The sequence below is a fragment of the Odontesthes bonariensis genome, chromosome 6 (assembly GCF_027942865.1).
Source record: "Odontesthes bonariensis isolate fOdoBon6 chromosome 6, fOdoBon6.hap1, whole genome shotgun sequence".
Classification (NCBI taxonomy): Eukaryota; Metazoa; Chordata; class Actinopteri; order Atheriniformes; family Atherinopsidae; genus Odontesthes; species Odontesthes bonariensis.
The window spans coordinates 12,255,540-12,276,116 of NC_134511.1; the positions used below are offsets into that span (position 1 = coordinate 12,255,540).

Below are 20,577 nucleotides of genomic sequence, written 5' to 3' on the forward strand. Positions count from 1 at the left end.
GAGTGCACCTATGCTCCAAGTCATGTTTAGACTGGCAGCAGGGATGTCACCGAACCCCATTCTCACACGCCTTTACACTGACTTTTTGTCCAAGCTTTGAATTATCCTGTACAGTTACTCCTTTGTTTTCTTTTGTCTAGCAAACATCCAAAACCAGGTCAATAAGACGAAAAAAAAAGAAAGAAAGGAAAGTTCTCTTAGCTAACTTAAAAACCAAGTATCGTAATAGTTTTCATAAGCATCACTCATCCAAGTCAATTCACAAACAGCAGGGACAGAAATCCATCAAAATAGACGCTAAGCAACACAGTTTATCCTGCATTGCTGTGCAGCGGTGACACGCAAAGAACATTTTCAATCTGTGACTTTACCACAACGTGAAGGATGAAAAGCTAAAGAACATGTGTTGGGACACTCAGCTGGGAATCTTCTCCATCTGCGAGTTTAGGACGGGCAGATGGAGGCAGTTGTGTCAACATTCCTCTTCATTCTGGATATAAATCTGACTTCAAGATGTTGTCACATGAAAAGTGGGACAATTTGAGGGTGTGCAGATTTCCAGTATGGGATTGGGCTGACAAGTCATTAAAAACAAAAAGAAAAAACAAATTAAAACTGATTTGGAGAGTTCAAGGCGTGGTAGCTGAGTCAGACTTAAGACCAGGTACAAAGGCTACAGGGTCCAAGCAAGAAGAGCCTAAACTAAATAATCTTGTCGTCTAATAACGGACAAACAGTGAATACAGGATCTTTGTGAATCTGTATGTCATGGAATTTTTTGCTACATGCTAATATTTGCATACAAACTGATATTAAACAGGTATAATGAGAATCATTTAGGTTGTGTGTTAGCATGCTAACATTCGCTAATTAGCATTTGACATAAGCTTGGCGGGTATTAAAGTGCTAGTAGCCTACTTTGGCAATTTTAATGAAAGTGATACCAGTCCACAACAGAATTTAATGAGTTATTCTTTTACACACACTCAAACTCTCCATCAACTTTCATTGAATCAAGTTTTATCTAGTTTTATGAGTCAAGTGCATACATTTATAGCCTATGTCAAGAGTGGAATAAGATACAAAGTTTCTTTCTCTTATGGTTCCAATTACCCATCACATGACCTGTGTATCCATCCTCCTTCATTGCCTTGTGGCCCAGTTTTTGCTATAACCCCCATTTCCGCTTCAAAAGAGGACACATATGCAGCGCGTGATTAGCCTCTTAGCACAAAGTTTCTACTGTTTTACCTTCAATGAAAGAGCTCTTGTCCCAATCCGTCCTGAAGGAGCCAAATCAACAGTCCCCTGGTACCCTTAGGCTCTTTGAAGGGCTGCAGTGACAGAATGCTTCAGGACTTGTACAGGGATTCAGCAGTGTACCATACAGAGTGGCAGGAAAGGGTCAAATATCAATCAGCATCCTAAGGAATCTTTTCAGAGATTTCAGAAGATGTGTGTGGTAATAATAGGACACTTTTACACCTTATTGTGTGAATGTACATGGGAAACACACTGGGAAAAGAAGCCAAAGGGGTGTCAGGACCCAATAAGAACAGAGGAAGCAAATAAGAATAAGGTGACTCTCACTGTAAATTAAATGAGTAGGTTTTTCTAATTCTTGTTTGACCACGGCTACATGTATTGCTCTTTTTATTCCAAAGAAGTAAATGAAGAAACACCAGTTTAACAACCATACACATTTTGGCAAACAAAGAGGCTAAAAACAAACGAAAAAACACAAAAATACCTTACAGTTGGTGACGTTTTTGCAGCTTTTCAGGCCCTTCTTTACAAAAATGCTCTATAAGCCTATAAAAACAGGCAAGGACCAGTCAGACAAAAAATCGCAACTTCATAGGTATACAATAGTATGGATTTAGGTATATGCAGTTGTTTCCACAGTGGTATTATGGTAGTATTGTACAATTCTTTCTGTGTGATTTTTTTTTTTATGGGAAGCGATTATGACAAATGGAGGGAACATGAAGGTTACAGATTTCCTCTGCAGCCATAATGCCGTATAATTACACTCTGCGTCATGCAGTTAAGTGTTACACAAACAATAACATCAACAGAGAACAATTACAAAGCCAATGTAAACTTTATAGATGAAAAGTACTCATACGGCAGGTTTCCTTCAGAGCCCAAAATAAGCAACAAAGAAAAACAAAAAAAAAGCAAATACAACATGAAAGCCAGTTCATTGACACCAAGAAAAACAGAAGAACCTAAAAGTTCATATAAGCACAGCTTACAAAGATAATAAAAAAGTACACAATGTATACAAGTAAAAATGTTTTAAAAAAATAATCAAAGAAATGTGTTGTACCTCAATAAAAAGACATACTACCAAGACATTTTGTGAATGTGATATCCTTCAGCTCAAAATATGGCAGATTAACATCAATTTCTGCTTACTTTTCCATCCATTATAGCTCAAAAATATGTATAAGAACTTCTTTGAAAACAACAATCAACTAAACACTGAACTAAAAACTGGATTATACCACTTTAGGTATGCCACCCAGAGACTGTTTTAGATGTACTCATTTTAGAATCAACATTTGAAATAAGCATTGGCTGTACGATCAGCCAAGCATAGCTTCTGTTGCTGAAACCGATCCACAGTTGAGGCACATTTTACACACAAGGCAAAGTACCATTTAGTTTCAGTTTTACCCAAAAGCAAGGAAATACAACATCTTATTTAATTTAGCACGAATCTGCTAACTTCAGATTATGTAATCCTTGAGGAATAAAATACGTCAGACAAGATTTTCTTCACACTTTATCCTGATGGCATCTATGGGAAATGAGAATAATCTAAAGGTGACAATGACCTAATGTTTTGGGTAAACTGAGATCGCACAAAGACTCAAGATATAATACGTCTCTAGCATTATCAGTAAAAACAGTGACTGTTTTGACAACGTTCAAATTACCAAAGAGGACATAGTCTTTCTGTAACAAAGCATAAAAAACTGAAAATGTTCCTTAATTATAGAGAAAGCTTGTGAATTTAAAGTGATTTATAAGAATGACATGAAGTGAGGAAACGGGAGAGCTTGGGGTTTAATTTTGGGTTTAGTGGTTTTGCTGACTGAATAAAACATACAGTAAGAGCACATTCTGGTGATTGTGGTGAGATAGCACTAGTAAGAAAGAGGTTAAAAAAAATCTTTGTAAAAAGTTTTTGGAGAAAGATCAAAGATTTGTGATTGAACAAGCCATCACTGAACGAGAATTACAACTAAAGGATGAGATGTAAAATTAAAAAATGCTATATTTGTGTATGGTAGTGCGGTAAAGAGGAATTAAATTCCCCTCCCAATGAAAATAAAGTTTTTAAAACTTGTTAACATGTCTATAAGATGTTTATTTTATGAGTTACAGGACGCATTATTTGCTAAATCTGCCATACATACTATGGCTGAAAAATGTCACTTTGAATCTGCAGAGCACCACCTACAGTCTCAGAAAGGTGAAGTCAGACATTCTGTATGTTCTACATCAAAGATGGGATGACCCAATCCCTACTTGTTGGGTGGGGTTTTGCAGCTGATTTGCATGCTCTGCGCAGAACAGATTAAATAACTAAGTGGAGATATATATGTCTGGCTGGATTGTTTAAGATCAATTGAACTGGTTAAGGTTAGGCTGCATGGCAGAGTTTACTGCTCTTTCCTGCAGGGCGCAGCAAGAGGCCACCCAGTAGCGCTAACTTTGTAACTTAGCTTTCCTTTCATAAAGATCACTCTAAGTTCAATTGTATTGATGAAATACCCCAGTTTCAGAAATGATCACTGCATAGCATAACAGAGATAGAGCAGGCAGTGTCATCTGTTGGCTGGTGCAGATGTGGGTGGAGCCAGATTAGCATCCTCACAGATAATGAGGAATCATACCAAAGCCATTTTAAGGCCATGAGAAGTTTTTTTTTAAATGACAAAAACTTAAAAATGTGGATTAATAACTACTGCTGTGGTACTTTAAAAGTGTCTTGTAATTATGAAAGACAAAGCCTTAATATAAAATTATTAACATTGTGACACTCGGTTTATTTTTATTGTAGGATACTATTTCTAGTTATTTGGAGGTTGAAGGGAAAAAAACATTGTCCTAGTTCTATTTCCTGCTGTGTTTTTAGGCCCTTTGAAAAATCTCACTGTAGCTTTAAAACTTTTATTCATAACTATTAGTACTTAAAAATGCTTGCATCTGCAAATAATAAAGCTTAGTATTGGGACTGAAGATTACTAAGTACTGAGCTGCTTTGTTATAGAAATGCATTCCTGCGTGTTGGTCCCCCCAAGTAAAAAAGGACAAACAAAAGAATAGCTTGCAATCGTCAGAGCACCTAGTTCTCTAGTACCTGTGAAGAGCATACATGAAAATAGCTGTTTTTCTGGAACCTGCTTTTTAAAGTACAGTTTATCAATCCATATATAAACATAGTTGTGGACGCAATGCTGGGGTATAAAGATGAATTCATGTAATCAGATAATGTCTTTGAGCCACTGCTCACACAGTTGTGTCTGGTTTAGCCACAGGTTGTGGTGTGAGGTTGATACATAATGGTTACGCAAAAAAGGATTCTTGAAGTGTAATACAATCCTGTATAGAGAATTATTATAATACACCTCACCAATGTGACACAATTGCACCCCTGGTTTAAAAGTTTATTGCTCTTGACTGGTCCTGAACTCACAGCACACCTGTTATTCCTTGGTAGAAAACTATGTGGTGGTTAACCTTCTAACAAATTGATTTCAGTCTTTAGTCTGTAAAATCCATCACAAACTTTGTGCAATCTGTTGTAAAAAAAAACACTTACTTCACTACCTGTGGTGGCATAATGGCTGTCTTTTGCTGGGGTGTTTTACTTTCAGGTGTATCCAAGGTACCCTCCTTGCCTTTCTTCCTGGGTGGCTTTTTTATGGGAGTTTTCTTTGGTGTAGCATCCGACATGTCCCCTGTCCTGGAGCCGTTCAAGTCCTGCTTCTCCGGGCTCTTGGCTTCAGGGGTTCCAAAGTTGTTGGTGACAGGTGCTACCATCTTCTGGAGGCTGTTCGAGGTGGGCAACAGGGGCTTGGTGGAACCCTGCTGGTTAAGTCCACCTGAGGTGGTTCTCTTGGCTTTCTGTGGGGGTGTTGGCTTCTCCCAGCTTCCTTTGGTTGGAGATAGACCATTGGTCTTTGTTAGTCCTGTCCCTTCATTCCTGTTGATGCTTTGGGTTTTCTCCTTGAGCTGAGCAGCTAGTAGCGTGGCAGCCTCAGAGTTCATATGAGGATGAATGACCTTTGGGCTTTTGGGAGGCTCCTTAGGGGCCTGCTTTGGATTGTCAACACTCTTCTTATCAGGTGAGGAGCTATGGAAGCCACTAATCTTCTTGAGGGCATTCTGAACAACACCATTGATGTGCTCCATATGACTCGGGCTGCTGTGCTCATCCCCAGACTTCTTACCTCGCAGAGGTTTGTGTTTGCCTGGGGAGCCATTGGCATCCGTCTCCTTCCCCTCCTGTTTCTTCTGATACTCTCGACTCTTTTCCTTCATTTTCTGCTGCTCCTCACTCTTGGAAAGGCCATCACTGGAGCTCCTATTTTTCTCCTTGGATAATGCATTTGGCTTAATTCCCCCTTGCTGCTCTGGCTGTGGAGACCCTGTCGTGTTACCATGTATCCATGACACTTTGGGCTTTGTAGATGGGTCTGGTGGGCGTGGTTTGGGCTTGCCAGGTGAAGGTGGTGGCTTTCCATTGCGCTTGGCTTCTGGTGTGGGAGTGCCATCCCAGTCCTTGCCACTGCCCTCATCCTCCTTAGACTGCTTGGAGAGGCGGTTAATGCAGGCATACTGCCGGAGTAATGCAGGTGTGGATTCAGAGCCGCTGTTGGAACCTTCGCTATCAGAGGACTTGTGTAGGGTCTGTTCGCTGCTGTCTGGTTTGGTGACACTCGTGTCTTTCAGTGTGGTGTACTGGCCTTCATCTTTTTCATAAGGGTCCTCTTCTGGCTGTTCTGCAGCAGGGCTGGGGCTCTGCTTTTCTTTGCTTTCATTGATAGATTCTGTCAGTCATTTATAGAGGAATAGTAAAGGATATTGTTAGTTCGATGCACATTCAGATTTTACTTATAAAGCCTTATACGGTCTATTAGGGCCATTTCAGACCAGGGCGGCAAAGCGTGGCGGAACGGAAGCGATTTTCACCGGCGGAGGTGAAAATACATGGAAACAGATCTGTCCTTGCACAACGACGCGGCGGTAGTCGGGCGGTAGCGGCGCGGAGACGCCTCCGTCCCGCGCTGCTTTTGGAAAATAGAACTCGAGCGGAATTTGGACGGCAGCGGCCGGCAGCGGCCGGCGGCGGCCGGCGGTGTCCCGTTGAAATGAATGGGGAATGCAGACAGGGCTGGAGCAGAACTACCGCGGCCGCGGACTGTCCGGTGTGAAAAGCCAAGTTGAACACACCGCCTGATAACCGGCGTAAGACTGCCGTCGTTTCGCTGCCGCCACGCCACGCTCTGGTCTGAAATCGGCCTTATGGTGTATTCTGGCAATCAATCAGCCATAAGCAATTTGTAACAACAAAACAGAATAAAGTGATAGTAGAGAACAAAATATATACATTAAATATACGTTGCTTTTAAAGTGAGAATCTGATTGTTACTTCTATAAGGAGACCTTCTTTATCAACAGAAAATAACTAACACATGTTAAGCTTGATATCTTCATTACTTAATTTGATAATGCAAACTAAAACTTTGGCACCATCAGTCAACGGTACAAAAAATCCCCACAGTCAATGGAATCACACTTTAAGGAGTTAGTCATAGTATATGGATAAGTGCCTTATGCTGAGTAGACCATTCCATTTCCTGTTTATACTTTCCTTGTTCACAAAGTAAAACCTGGACTTAGATGGAATATGATTAGAAACTAGTTATCCCCATAATGAGATTTGCAGAAATGCATGAGTCACTGCACAGTTACACCAGCGAGCCTGACCTCTTTAGAAACATGTACTGCTCTGTCTGTGTGAATGCGTATGAAGGCCCCTTGTGCCAAAGACAAATTGAGGATTTATGTGCGTCATTCCAGATAACCAAACTGTTTATATATTCATGTGATGACTAACCTTCATGTGGAACACTGTAAACTGGCCCCTCATCTCCGCTCTCAAACGAGGAAAAGGACTCCTGGGACGACCAGGAGGAGGGGGACGGCTGCTCGGCCACAGAGGGGGGCTCGATGAAGCTGCAGTTGAAGGTGTTCTCTGGGTCGTGGTGGGCTACTGAGAACGGAAAACAAATGCAGAAGCCAAAAGGTCATTTAGAGGGTTTTGGACTGTGTTACAAGAACAACAGTCTGTTCTCACTCAATCTCAAAGCAGAATTGTAGAAAGCATTGGTTTATGTGAGCCCTGTGGAAGAAAAAAATATATATTGGCTTTTCATTTGAACAAACACAGGCTTCAACATTATGGGCTTTTAAAAGTGAAAACTGATATTTCAACAAAGCTCTTCATTATTTTCACATTTTGATGGTTTTTCGATAAACCTCCACTGCTGAATGGAATTAAACTTTTCCCCAAAAACTTCATGATTAGTGAGGGGAATGATATACAAGAAATGCAAACCATTCTATCTACAAAATGCCTGATCAGTTCGAGGATTAACAATATTGCTTTTGGTGGGCTGGCAGCTCTGCTTACCAAAACTATAAACATTCAAGCTATAAGGGAAATAAACTGACATATTAACCCTCACATAAGAAAGCAAAAAGAAATCGGTAGCCTGTATAATAATTATGTCAGAAAATATGATTAATTCCCTTTAAAATTCACTGAGCTGTGACAATTGCAAATAAGCATGTCATTACAACAGCCACAAAACGGACAGGGAAATATTTGACACGCTGTTTAAAAGCTAAACAAGTTTAACTATCTTTTAATGGTATGGAATGGTCGTTTCTAGAATTTCGGTGTTCCGCAAATGACTTTCCTCCACTGAATCATCTTCTTCAACTTTATGTGGGCTAAATGGAGCTTCTTCTCACTGTTTTCCCTGCGATATCTTCATCGTCCCATCCCCCACCAGACACTGCAGCATTCTGCTGACCCTCCAGTCTCAGGACAGCTGTGGTTTCTGAGGCATACTTGGGTTTAATCTTCCCATCTGGTGTGAACAGTGCAGTTCTGGATTAAACTGCACTGGGCGTTAACTCGACATGACCGACCACATCAGATGCTCCTGTTTACATGCCCGATGACACATGAGTCCATCCGTTTGTTTAAACCTGAGATAAACCCTCCGTGGAAGGAATCCTCTGACTATACCAAGACCATGCTCAGCAACAAACTGTAGCCTCTTTGCTGTTGTTTGACGATCACAACAAAAAGTGCTATATTACGAGACCCACAGCTCGATATTTGCAATCTCTTTGGCTTCAAGAAACAGCATTAGGTGAAAAACTGACTTTGCATTTCAACTGTAAAACTTAATTATAGGTTGCCTGTATAACTCAGATTTCACAAAGCCTTTTAAATTCCCATTGCGACTCCTATTGTTTTTGCATGCAGTAATAACATTTTGTCAAAGTCTGCAAAAACTCCTCCACTGAATTTCATAAAACTTGGGTGTGAAAACATGGGCAGAGGAAAAATTCTTTAACTTTACGATCCCAATAATTTCCTTCCTTGTAAATTAGGATACTGGTCCAGGCAGATGATAAGTTCTCCAAGTTTCCATCACATATAAATAAAGCCAAACGAGAAACACCAAAACACTTCAATATTCTGAATTTACATTTTGTCGACGATCTGTTTAGAAGTTCCTCTCACCAGAAAGTGTAAACCAAACATGTCTGGTTGATTTTCGTTATAAACCAGTCTGATGTTTAGTCTGCTGCTTCCTGTGAACATCCATCTAGTTCACAACATGTTACTTGGAGCTTAATATCTTTTGCTTTTAATAATTTCCTAATAACTTACTTTAAATATTTGACATATTGTTTATACATTACTAAAGAAGCTACCTCAGGTGGACAGTATATTTGAGTCCTTACTCTAACAAAATGACTCATTCAATTCATTTTTATTTTTTCTCTAGTTTATGGGAATGTATTTCTTTTCAAGTATTTTGTTACATTTTGCCAGAAGACATACTTTATACCTGTTGGCTAAATATTTGAGTTGTTGCACATTCTTAAAAAAACAGGCAGATGTGTGAAAAGGGTCAGAAACAAAGCAAAAATAAGAAATACTTTGGCATCAAGAGGGGACTTTCACCAAAAGGCTCCAACTTCCTGTTTCCAACATGCTCTTTCTATGCTGTAGTGGAGTCAATGTGAGATTGATGTAATGCACAAAAAAAAAAAATCTGTTCAAGTTTGTGTGGTTGATGCTGATTAATAACAAGCTACTACAGAGCCCAAGAAAATATTTAACAAGAGGTGAGTATGATTCGAAACATTCTTTGTCTTAACTTTAATGAAAAATACTGTAATTATTGATATGATAAGAATTAACCAATAGGAGTGCTGTTTGGATTGCTGCCCATGTGTGGGGCCCTCACTGTACAACAGCTGGCAGGCAGGCAGAAACTCTGAGGGACTGAGGAATGCAGAGCAGCTAACCTATGCAATGATCTTAGCCATACTAGTTGACAAACCAACACATGGACATTTACAGGATTAACTATATGCAGTGATGAACAACAACTGCCCTTGAAAGCTGCTACTTTGAGACTGTGGGTCTCGTGGGGCAGCTTGTGCTACAGACTGGACGCCACTGTGATCCCTCCCCTGCATAAAGGCCTACACAACAGGGTATTATTGACCCATCCCAGCTGCAGAGCTCAAACACCACAGTTGCTCAGTAGGGCTGACAGAGTAAAGAGGCTAGAGAGGTGGTCCACAACTGGAGTACCTAATCCAGCTCTGGAAATCTGAGTTAAGACTAGTGGAATAATTTGCCAGAAATAATAAATTATTTATATATTTCACATTATCAACTCTTAGCCTATGTTTTCCATCTAAGATGATGATTTTACAATGGACTTTAGAGTGTGAGAAAGTTTTCTTCCTAATTTATTGCCCAATTCAAAACTGCATTCTGCATGTTGCTGCAAACACATTTGCAATCCCGAGCCAACTTCCCCTGAATAAGTAATAAAGAAAAAAGCAGATTGTGCTTCCCTTGCATTGATTCAAGAGGCAACATTTGAACACGGAAGACGCAAGGAATGCCGGACAGACGTGAATATGCAGGGCGTGGAGTAAATATGCTTAGAGCGGAATGCTAAACTACAAGCAAGCAGTCTTATTGTTGCCAAGAGGGGAATAGGTGACAAGTGTTTCTGTAGCTATTACCCTCAGGCTAACTATGCTAAAAGCAAATGTTATCCTCTGTCCCCTAATTAATCCTCAACCCCGATTCCTTCTTCAGTTTTGTCTTGCCACATGTGTTGCCGCTGACCTTAGTGTGGATAAATCACAGCTCTGACACTAACTTGGGTAAATTTGACCACTTCCTGTTTCCAACCCCATTGGGCCCCCTCTGGAATGTGTGTGTGCAGGACTGTGTAGCTCTAGACAGACTTAGAGTTTCTAAATGCTGGCAGATCCTGCTTCAGTGGGCAGCCCAACAGAAAGCAGAGCAGCAGAAATTTAGATAAGACCAACGAGGGAGAAGAAAAGAGACAATGACCATTAGCAATTGGTTAAACTTGGTTATAGTGGGATGCTTTATAGTGGGAATTCTGATTGGTAAAAGTCATGAGAATTTCTTTATTTGCAGTCTCCACACATTCATTTAAGCTCTTATTGTATTGTAGAGAAGTTAGAGCTTGAATAAATGCCTGGAAAACTGAGATGCTTCTCACTGAAAAGAAATGGGGTCGTCATGTTTTTGCTCCTTCCACACCACATCGACACTGAAAGCCCTCTTTCAAAACATTGACTTGCAATTCTTAGCCGTGCTCAAGCTCAAACCACATTTTAAGCTGCTCCGTGTCACTAAGCGGTTAGTTGTTCGTTTAGCCTTTAAAATGTTGGACAAGAGTCGAAGTTCCCAGAGTGCAAGTATCCTTGGATGTATGTCTTCAGATTGTGTCACAAAATCCAAAAATCTTCACATTTGAGACTTTATAGAGGGAACGTTTCACTTTTACTCGTACAACATGAGTGATGATCATTTTTTTCTCAGTGGCATTTTCTTTATCTTGCAACAAAGTGTGGATGTGCTGTCTCAAACATTGGAATATTTTAAGGAAATTGAGATAATGAACTTTGCATTCACAAACACACTTTTAACTCTGAACAAAAACAGCTGCGACAAACTGTTTGTGATGGGGTTTAAAAAAAAAAAAATCAGCATATCTCCTCTGTCTACGCTAAAAAGAAAACTGCGGTCACACACAGATCTGTCACACACACCACGAGACCTCCGCATGGAGCAGCGGAGGTGCAGCGTCCACCCAAACAGTGCAGCCTTTGATAACACGTCACTCACCACCAGACGACCCCCGCCCCCAACAACCACTTGCCTTCTTTTAATAACACAGCCTGCTTCTCAGTACAAGAAAAATTTTGTTGGGGAAGAGGACGATGGAAAAGGGTAGAGAAAATGGGGGTTGGGGGGCTGGACCAAGTTTAGGGTTGTAATAATATGAACACATGGCATTTCAGAGTGCCAAGAATAATAATGGTCTCTAAAACCAGTGCATTCCTTTCAAATGAAACCCCATCCTTGCCTGGCAGTCACCATACACTTTTCAACCCTATTCATCATCTATGCAATAGAATAAGGTAGCATTGAAAAAAAACAAAACAAAGTTGCTCACATCAATTGCCATTCTTTGCTATCACTGTCTCAGTGTTAAACTGGAAGCATTTAAAAGTCTTGAGTTATGAACACCAAAGACCAAGATTATATAAAATGCAGCTTCTAGTAGGGCTGTGGTGGGATATGAGAAAAAGATTTGGGGCTTACCGACTACTTTGGGCAGTTTCTGTCGCCTCAGTGGAATACGGGGAAGTTTGGTGCTGATTCTGCTGAATCGTCCACACAAGATCCGTTTGGCCTTTTTGCTGTCGGTAGAGTTGTCTTGGTTAGCATCGAAAAGGGATGACGCCACGGAAATCAAAATGAATCATTCAAAAGAGGCATTTAAAACCTGGGCCTCTGCCTCTTCTGAGGGCTCGAGGGCTGCTCGTTTTCTATTCACACAGTAATGTCAATATATAAAAGAGTACTTAGAATAACGTTCATATACATTCATTTATTTTCAAAACCTGATATTCGAGAGAAAAAAAAGGAAAAGGTCTGTATCTTTCTCATTTTCCATTACAAGTCCTATCTGTCACTCACTTGTGGTTGTCCTTGTGTCGACAGAGGCAGCAGCAGCACAGGAGTGAAAGGAGGACAATCAATAAAAAGGAGACCAGGGAACCAGCTGCGATCACACCCATCCGCTGGTTGGGCTCTGAAAGATAAAATGCAGGGAATACTGGGTGTGCCACATTGGTGAGAGAATGCCAGTTTCAAATAATAACTTTCTTTGTCATAGCTAACTGTGAGAACCGTGGCATTTGGGGAAGTTTTACAATTTTTAGAAAACTACATTCATTATGGCCAGATTACCGGGATCCATTAAAGTACTACATTTAGGATCTTTGTTCATGTGATGGCTTTCCTAATACTGATAGACCCTGGTGTTGCGTAAATCCTCCCAAAAGACATGAACACCACTTACCCTTTCATTGTAGATTTCCTGCAATCTGCTTCCTCCTCTCACCCATTCTTTACTAAACGCCTGTCATCATAAGTCATCTATGATTTATTAGCACCCCTCCCTCTTCACGTGGGATACACCCCAAAGATAATAAGTGCTGTATTGCATAAGTATGGACATCATTTTGCAATTGCAGGGACAGAACAAGAGGAGAACTTAACTTTTCGGTTAAGGGGTAACTGGATGTGACCCTTATATCTTTACGCTGTCATATAAATCGGAGATGGATTGCTGGGCAGTCTTGGCGTGGTATGCTGAATTCGGATGGGGGTGATGTTAGGGTGAAAAGCTGTCACCACCATCATGTCCACTGGCCAAAATCCTTGCTATCTTGCACAGTGATATTCTCCATGTCTGCCTTCTCCTTTCAAATCGTGATTTTTTTTCTTTCTTTCGTTTCCATTTCTCCAGCCCCCTTTTCATTTCTTCTTCCTCTCTTCCTGTCCCTCTACTCTGGCAGGACAGGAACAGAGCCAACAAACACAGCCATAAAAAGGACACCGGTCTTACTCTGGAAATGCTATCAAGGGCCCTGAGTCTCCCACTACACAAGAGACATGTTTGTTGTTACTCAGTGTGCACTGCCAACTGTTAGACAATTAATAAAAAGTTCTGGACAAACACTTCGAATTATTTCAGTGTGTGCAGTATATAGAGTATTACTTTGTTTCGTTTTTTTGTCACTGAAAAAGAGAAAAAGGAAGAAAACTAGTTTCCATAACCGCGGAAGATGAGATTGCTCTTATAAAACGAAGGTTTTCTTACGGAGATGGCAGGCACCAGACACACTGTCACAGTTCTTGTCATGACAGGAGCAGGTTTGGTTGCAGTTGACTCCATACTGGCCAGGTTGACAGGTCATGTTGCAGCTTAGGTAGGGAGGAGAGACAAAAAAAAAAACATGGTCTAATGTTCATTCCAAGTAACAGATGCTTAGAATGGGACAGAGGAAAGAAAATGGATCCTACGCTAAGGCGTTTGTTCCAGCTTATTTTTTGTAATGAGTTCCAGTTTATTTTCTGTAATGAGTTTATAAGAATTTCACCATTCCGTCTCAAGTGTATCTTTAATCCACACAAATATGTTTCAAAACATATGCTGAATCCTTCAGTTCCCGGACATATGTGTAACAAATGTACTATGAAAGCCATCAAACCTTTTCACAGTGTACTGTAAAGCTGCCAAGGTCATAAACATGTGTTTTTCTGGCTATGAAGTGTCTTGTGACTTACTAGGTGCCATAAAAGCCTGGGTCACACAGGCATTCTCCAGTGACAACATGACAGATGCCATTAAAACAGTGACTGCAGTTGTTCTCGCAGTTCTCGCCGTATGTGCCGTTGGGGCAACGCACCTCACACCTATGACACACAGAAAGAATGCCATGATTACAGTTATGAGTACTGTTATGTACTGGTATGAGTACTGCAGAATGGGTGTTTATTATCATGGTCCTGAGTTGCATTCTGTGTGTTTGTTTTCTTACCTGTCCCCAATCCAGCCAGGGTTACAGTGAGAACACTTGCCATGAATGGGGTCACAGTGGTGGCCGTCCTTACAGGTGGGACATACTTCCTGGCAGTTTTCGCCAAAGAAGCCTTTGGAGCAGAGTTGATCACAGCGCGTGCCATTCCAGCCTCTATCGCAGGTGATGCATCGCCCCTCCGTCACCTTACAGGGCTGCTGGCCTTTGCAGTGCCCACATCTGGTGGCATCCAATAAAAACAGAATGAAGGTAACTTGTCTTGTTCGATCTCCCTTCTCATCCACAAGGTAATGTTTTAAGGATCAGTTCCTCTTGCTCATTCTTGCTCTCACAGTCATTTAAAGAGTGCGATAAACAACATGGAACGCATGCTGAGCTCTTTTTGGCAATTGCATTGTGTGACGCAGTCCATGGAAGGTAAAGCATTTAACCTGAATTGCTTTTACATACTGGCTGACGATTATGGGATAATGCGAAGACAAGCTTCCCAATCTCACTTTATTTTGCCCCATTAAGTAACATGTTCAGAAATATTAAGGGTTATCACCTGCAGCAATAACGATTCTTATTTCCTATCATAACTACAAAACTGTACTATAATATGTATCAGATGAGGAAACTGAAAACTAAGCATCTGTAAAACTGCATGTTTCCTGTGCTTTTTGAAATGGTACATTTTCTCTCTGCCAAGTTTTTTCTTTCCCCACCTGTTCCTGCAGTTTTGACCATAGAATCCAGCAGGACATGGTTCCCTGCAGAACTTCCCACGATATCCTGGCGTGCAGGTACACGAGCCGTCAGCCTGGTTGCACTTGCCGTGGACGCACTGGCAGTATCGTTCACATCTTGGACCCCACAGCCTCTCCCGGCACTGGCAGCGTCCAGTGAACTGGTCGCATGGTGAATTATTACAGTTACACTGGATCGCACAGTTCCTCCCCGTCCAGCCAGGATTACACAGACACCGCCCGGTCATCGGATCGCAGACGGAGTTGATGCTGCAGTAGCAGATGTTGTTGCACTGAGGACCCCAGACACCGGGGTGACATGTGCATTTCCCTGTGTCTTGGTCACACTTGCCCTTTTGGCATAGACATGCATTCTCGCAGTTAGGACCCCAACGATTATGGTTGCAGGTACACTCGCCGGTCAGGTCATCACACTGGCCATTGGGGTAACAATGACACTTCCCCTTGCAGTCAGGGCCCCAGAACTGGGTAGGACACTCTGTTAAAAGACAGTGCAATCAGGAAATGTGAAAAGGCTTGTCAGATATCTTTAAACAAAAGTAAGAATTACACTTAGATTATGGACTTGGGCACATTTCTACTTTGAACTACAAGAAAAAACAACATATAAACAACACCTAACATAGGGATGCTTGCAAGTTTGTCTTATAGAAATACATGAAATTACAACAACTTCTTAACACCATGTTGTGTTTTCAGAGCACATGATTTGCAGAAAAAGCAGGACTGAAACTGACAAGGCTCTGTTCCACTGACTCGTTGACCAGTTTGACAATCCCTCTGTGAAAGGGCTGGATATTGATTCATGCAGATGAAAATTCAAGTAAAACCATATATTTGTCTTAACCGAACCAACTGTTTTTACAGCCTGAACTGATAGAAAATAAGAGTAAGAACGGCAAGACGATCGACTCAGGAATCAAACTAGGGTTTTCATGTTAAAAGCCTTACCCAAATCTAATGAAACACGCCGAAAATAAACATTACATGCCCCCAAAAGTGGATCATTGCATACTCCCCAAGGACAGTTGTGTGTGCCACCATGACAAAGCTGCAAACTGATTGTGCATGTGGTACTAATGCAGTCACATATCACGCATATCTGTGAGATCAGTTTTCATTTTTGCTGTGATCACAAATTCCATGTATGTTAAGCATACGTTAGCATGCTTTTACTAAATGTGGCGAAAACAAAAACGGTTAATGCTGATGCTAAAATCATTTTGCAGTCATAGTAAAAGGATGATATGAAATAAAAACAAAGGATCACAGCGGTTGGTAAAGTATGTGTTGATGGGAACAATCTACTCAATCTACTGATATAAAATTGGGCCATTTTACCAAAAAATGCAAAAGATAATCCAAATGTTTAGCAAAGCCAATGAGGCTCATTCACTGAGCAGCATGAGTGTCAGGCCATAATTTCATGGCAGCTCCTTCAACAGTAAATCTAAAATAAAGTACTGGATCAACCAATCCCACGGACTTTGAACCTACTGTGACTATAAGTAGCTACTAAGTGCCCTTTAAGACATAGTTTCCATTCTTTTGAACTTTAAGTGCCAAATCAAGAGATGCTGGACATTAAAAAAAAAAAGATTGAATTGAAAACATAAATAAAAGTTGCAGTTGTATAAAATCACTTACTAGTATCACAGCTGGCTCCAAAGTATCCATGACGACAGCGACATTCATTAGGCCTGACACACACCTCATTTTCCTTGCAGGTAAAGTTGCCCTCACAGAGAGCTAGTGTTAAAAGGAAGTGGCCATTTTTATTCAGTTGGCTTACACAATGAGACATCTGACATGTGCTGATAAATGTGAGCACTATTGTACATACGTGTCAGGCATTCATCCCCTAGCTGCCCCCATCCGCTGCAGCACACCAATCCTGATGACCTGGAAAAAAAAAAGGGATCAGACACAGAATGAGAGAGGAAAGATGGAGCGCTGCATGAAAATGAAGTAAAACAAATGCAAATCAAAGAGGTAGCATCCACACCCAGCTCACGCCTGCTTGATCTCTCAGTTCTTATTGATGTGGCTGACGCCAAACTCTGCAAACGTACACAGAGCATCACAGTACATGATGCCAATGCTCAGCATATTGTTGAACAATTCAGTCTGTTCAAGATGTGCACGCTCCAAATAATCTTTGTATTTCATCAGGATCTTTAGCCCTCCTCTGCCTCTGTGCAAGGAGCATTAATATTCAAACACAATATTTTGCAGACAGCTTTAGGGTTGACAGGAGAGGACGGATGGGTCTCCTCTTCCTCCCACGCCTGTGACCTCTTTGGGCCTCAGTAACACGTCAGCTTCCCCTAAATTCTTTGAAGATGTCCATTTGCTTTCATTAAAGGCGTACGGAGCAGCACTGTGTTTTATCCTGCCAAAACAGGCACGTGTTGAAGATCATGCAGCTAACGTCTGTAATCTTCGACTCTTCTAATCATAATTTATTGTAATAACATTACAATTACTGTTTTCTGTAATTAATCTGTAATTTCCTGTTTCTTTCAACCCCACATAAAGCGAATTCAGAAAGTTTCTTTTTTGTTTTTTGTTTTTTGGGTGGGGCTATCAGGTTTTTCTAATCCCAAACATTTTTAGAAACACTTAAAGCTGGGAAGCAATGAGTGTTAACAGGCACCATCATAGTTACACTGTTTTGCTACTCCTGCTAGATTCAGAAGCAGATTTATTTATGCGAGGACACATATTGGAAATGCTGACAAGTAGTGATAAATACTGAACTACTTCCTTCTATTCATGTGATTCAAGGCAGAAAAAATAAAACCATTATGAGTACAATAGAAAAAAAAGTGAGTGGTGAGTGGAGAGGTCACCGTAATGAATGCTGAATACAAAAGGGAGGGCAAAATGTCAGACTTTAAGAGCAACAGATATCCCCGAATTATCACTAAATAGCAATTCATTTGTTATCAGATGTCACCACAAAACAAGCTTTTGAAGAACGGCTCCTGAACACTTTCATTCTGAGCAAACTGGAAAATGCAGCGTGTGGCTTTTTTGATAAGCTGTTTTTTACATGGGTCCAAGTGCTTCACAGGAAATTAAAAAAAAAAATGTGTGTATCCATCCATCCAAAGGAGGTCAAGCAACTTGGAAAAAATAAAAGATGCATTTAAACAAATTCCCCAAAATAGAAGCATATTTTTTTATGAGCTTTCTAGGAGCCCTGGATTAGCCTACGTTTTCTTTCTCTGGACGGGCGTCCAACCATCTTGGACTCCACAGTCACTAATTGTGGACTTGGATGCTGTTCTTGTACACCAATAGCTGGACATGCACAGGCTCAGTTAAGGATCTTCAAGAATTTTTTTCTTTTCTTTTTCTTTTGATATTTTAAACACTGAGACGAGGCAGTCTGGACATATGGATTCCGTGAATATAAAACTACCACATCAGCCTTTTTCCATTAAACCTCTCTACAAACTTCCCCTAGCTCTCCAAAATTAAAACTTTACTTTTAAAAGCTCGTGAGCGACAACACTGTGTTATAAAACTGTGCCACGAGTGCTGCCAGCGCCAATCGGAGCGCCCCCTACAGAGCAAATGAAAAAGCTGAACCAGATGTAGGCTGCACATCTGTGTTGCTGCCTATTCCAGCGGACTCCTCCTGCTGTGGCTACAGGGGCACAGAGACCTTATGTATTCGCAAAAAAAAAAAAAAAAAAGGTCATAATGGATATATTGAAAAACTGCCTTCATGTAAAGATAGATACACGTTATATTTTATGAGACATTAACGACGACTTTTTTCACGAGAGTGAGAACCGCTATTTGTGCACGAGGCCAACGCTGCAAACAATGACAGTGATGACAAGTCACAAGTGCCACCTTTTAGGGGGTTTTTTTTTGGTTTTTTTTCGTCAAGCAAGCGGTAAAGCACAATTTCAAGAGTCCAATGACGCCACTTTTTTTTTTTCTTTCCAAATCTCAAGGAAGTGTTCTAAGAAAATACGCTTACTGGGCAGACAAAGTCTGAGGCAGAACATGCACACGCTGAAAACATGTGGAATAAAACTATTTCCCTTCGCGGTGACTCTTACCCAGGTACTTTGCACACATTCCTGCCTTTAGGGTTGAGTTCTTGGCTGAAAACGGAGCAGAAGGAAAGACAAACCACCGCAGCAACAACAAAATAGTTCTTTACTTCCATTGTAAAAGCAGCAGCATCCTTCTAGACGCCGTTTTTATTCCGCATGTCCCGTCTCCAAAGTAATACTGCTGGTACTCCGCTGAACTTTTTACACTCCAATTTCTCTCACAAGCATAATCCAGATGTAGACAATCTAAGTGAGCAACTAAATCCGTCTTCTTCGGATGTTTTAAAGAGTCTTACAACTACTTGAGCCACGGGAGAAACGGATCAGGGGTGGCTGTCCCGACCACAATAAAGAAAAAAAAAAAAAGAAAAGAAAAGGAAAGAAAAAAGAAATCCCAATTCCCAAATCAATCACAGCATTCTTGATGCTCCTGCATTGCGCTGTTCATTCCATGAAAGCTTCTGTAAGAAGCCATGAGGCAAATGGCTTCAGAGTCACAAGTAAAACCAAACAATCGCCAAAATAATTCCCTCAATTCGTCTGGAAATGTGTGGATAGCTGGTAATTTTTGTAGGGGGAGGAAAAGTCATGCAGATGATCTCCGTTTCGCCCTTTTGCTTCCAGAGGAGAAGCGCTTTCTCCGTAACTTTGGTCCTGTCTTGCGCTCTCAGGAGTGGCAGGAGGGAAATTCCTGATTTGTTACTCTATCTTTGGCTTTGTGCGCCATGCCTCCGCCACCAAATTTACATAGGCCTGTGTGCAACACGGTCTGCTACAATGGCCTCTGTAAAAAAACAAACAAACAAAAAAACAAACAAACAAACAAAAAAAACAGTCCTAGTTTTAACAAATATGACAGAAAAGTCTTATTCGTGATGATTGGAAATAGTCTATATTATCATTTTCAGCATTTAGGTCTCATCTTAGATTTATTGGAGCAAACAAAAACTGTTCAAAATAAATCAAAAGGGTAGTCTAGATATGATTTGCAGAGCAGCACCCTACTTAAAAACTGTATTCCAAACTCAATTTCAAAGTGCTTTTAATTGATGGAAGGGAAAGTGTGTTCCGCTGTCCCCAGAGTGTGGGGGGGGGGGGGGGGGGCTACATGTGAGACAGCAGCGCCCCCTTGTGGTATCAGAAACGAACTGATGCTGACATGTAGAACCTATCTGCATTAAATCCAGTGAAAGCAAGTGTCAGGCCTCTTAATCCGAGACAGGCATGATTCAGTTATTTTTTCCAGTGGCAGAAGGTGTACTGGAGACTTCTCAGTTAGGCAAAAGTAACAACAAAACAAAGTAAAAACACTTGATTACTGATAACAGTCCTCCATTGAACATGTAAACAAAAGGGGGAAAAAACGTAGTAACACGTTGTAAAAGATAAAAGTGCTTGTTTTGTCCTGCTTAGTCACATGTTATATGTGACACCGTTGGATTGTTACACTGAAAAGTGTGTAGTTGAGTCAA

At 40.9% G+C, this 20,577-nt stretch overlaps 1 protein-coding gene across 1 annotated transcript; it reads right to left on the reverse strand.

The window, feature by feature from the left end:
• Positions 1–961: 961 nt before the first annotated feature.
• On the reverse strand, positions 962–19,774 carry scarf2 (scavenger receptor class F, member 2). Its single transcript, XM_075467411.1, has 11 exons — positions 19,109–19,774; positions 16,873–16,931; positions 16,677–16,778; positions 14,988–15,507; positions 14,281–14,499; positions 14,027–14,155; positions 13,560–13,663; positions 12,371–12,485; positions 11,993–12,090; positions 7,139–7,294; positions 962–6,068 (listed from the first exon to the last, which is right to left on the reverse strand). The coding sequence occupies exons 1-11, from the start codon at positions 19,216–19,218 to the stop codon at positions 4,834–4,836; spliced, it is 2,847 nt and encodes a 948-aa protein (XP_075323526.1). The 5' UTR covers positions 19,219–19,774; the 3' UTR covers positions 962–4,833.
• Between the last annotated feature and the right edge of the window lie 803 nt (positions 19,775–20,577).

Excerpts from the sequence above, each read along its gene's own strand:
- scarf2 (XM_075467411.1), bottom strand. The coding sequence starts at position 19,218 with ATGGAAGTAAAGAACTATTTTGTTGTTGCTGCGGTGGTTTGTCTTTCC. Across the intron at positions 16,779-16,872 it reads AGGGGATGAATGCCTGACAC|CTCTCTGTGAGGGCAACTTT; the intron begins GTATGTACAATA and ends TTTTAACACTAG. Across the intron at positions 7,295-11,992 it reads GAAACTGCCCAAAGTAGTCG|TAGCCCACCACGACCCAGAG; the intron begins GTAAGCCCCAAA and ends TTCCGTTCTCAG.